The 1,041-nt window shown below is 47.1% G+C and overlaps 1 protein-coding gene across 1 annotated transcript in view; it reads left to right on the top strand.

Moving 5' to 3' along the window:
• Positions 1-94: 94 nt before the first annotated feature.
• The window catches only part of CUNH19orf44 (chromosome unknown C19orf44 homolog), a gene marked incomplete at its 5' end in the record, with an annotated part of 5,007 nt that continues 4,060 nt past the window's right edge, over positions 95-1,041 (top strand). Inside the window, 3 exon segments of the mRNA XM_009636756.2 lie at positions 95-754; positions 1,015-1,038; position 1,041. The exon segment at position 1,041 is cut by the window's right edge and continues 342 nt beyond it. Coding sequence (XP_009635051.2) covers positions 95-754; positions 1,015-1,038; position 1,041 — 685 coding nt within the window.

Genomic DNA, 1,041 nt, shown 5'->3' on the forward strand with positions numbered 1-1,041 from the left:
GGGACGAGGGCAGGGCTGTGGGGAGCGGGAGGGTCTGCCCAGGCCGGGGAGCCCGGAGCTGAACCGGGCCGCCTGGCTACGCCTCTGAGGGCTCTTTGCGTCCTCTTCTCAGCAGGGACGCGGCGATGCTCCCCACAGAACCATCACAGCCGGGCGCAGCATCCTTCCTCGCTCCGGTAGTGACCTCTCTGTGTTTGACGCCGAGTTGGAGAAAACTGGAAGAGCTCCGTTCTGCCGCAGCAGGTTCCTAAAGGTGCGCAACGAGAACATACATGGAAGCCAGTGGTGCCAGACATCGGGAAGTGCTGTGCAGACAGTGGGCAGACACATAGCGAAGAGCACTCTGGGTAGTGCTTCCCACACACGGTCGAGCTCAGCTCTGAGGAAAGTGGCACAACTAGAAAGCAAAATCATGAATCGAAAAAAGCAGATGGAATTGCAGAACGCTGGCTTGGACCAGAAGCTGTTGGATGAAGAGTCCATCTCATCTGCTTCCAGTCATGAACCCAGTGCAAGGGGCAAGAAATATCTGAAGAATTATGCTGCCACCAGTGGAAATACAGCCCTCAGTAATGCCTGTTCTAAGGAAGAGGCGAGCGTCCAAAGCCCTAAAAAGAATGTTGTGGTTATACAACAGCTTGGTTTGGATAGCGAGGGTGAGGAAATGAGAGAATTGATGGGGAGCTCCTCAGAGTTTTCCAGTGGAAGTGAGAACCGGAGGGTTGTTGCAAGTGATTCCAAATGGGGTAGAAAGGTAAATACATGCTTCACTGAATTATGTATTTTTATTTACACTTTTATGAAATTGTTTTATATGGTAGGTCACTTATTATTTAGGTAACATCAGATGCTAAATTTTAATTTTGCATTTGTGGCTTGCTCATGATATGATTTAACTTCAATTCACATTTTAAAATTACTGGGTTTTACCCATTATAATTTGTTTTCCTTTTTAGTGACCTACACGTAATAAATGAAGTAACACATAAATCTCTTTTTCATGTTCTTCAAAAGAATAAAGCTGCAGTTTCATCAGGAATG

Source organism: Egretta garzetta, unplaced genomic scaffold, assembly GCF_000687185.1.
Source record: "Egretta garzetta isolate BGI_Z169 unplaced genomic scaffold, ASM68718v1 scaffold4, whole genome shotgun sequence".
NCBI lineage: Eukaryota > Metazoa > Chordata > Aves > Pelecaniformes > Ardeidae > Egretta > Egretta garzetta.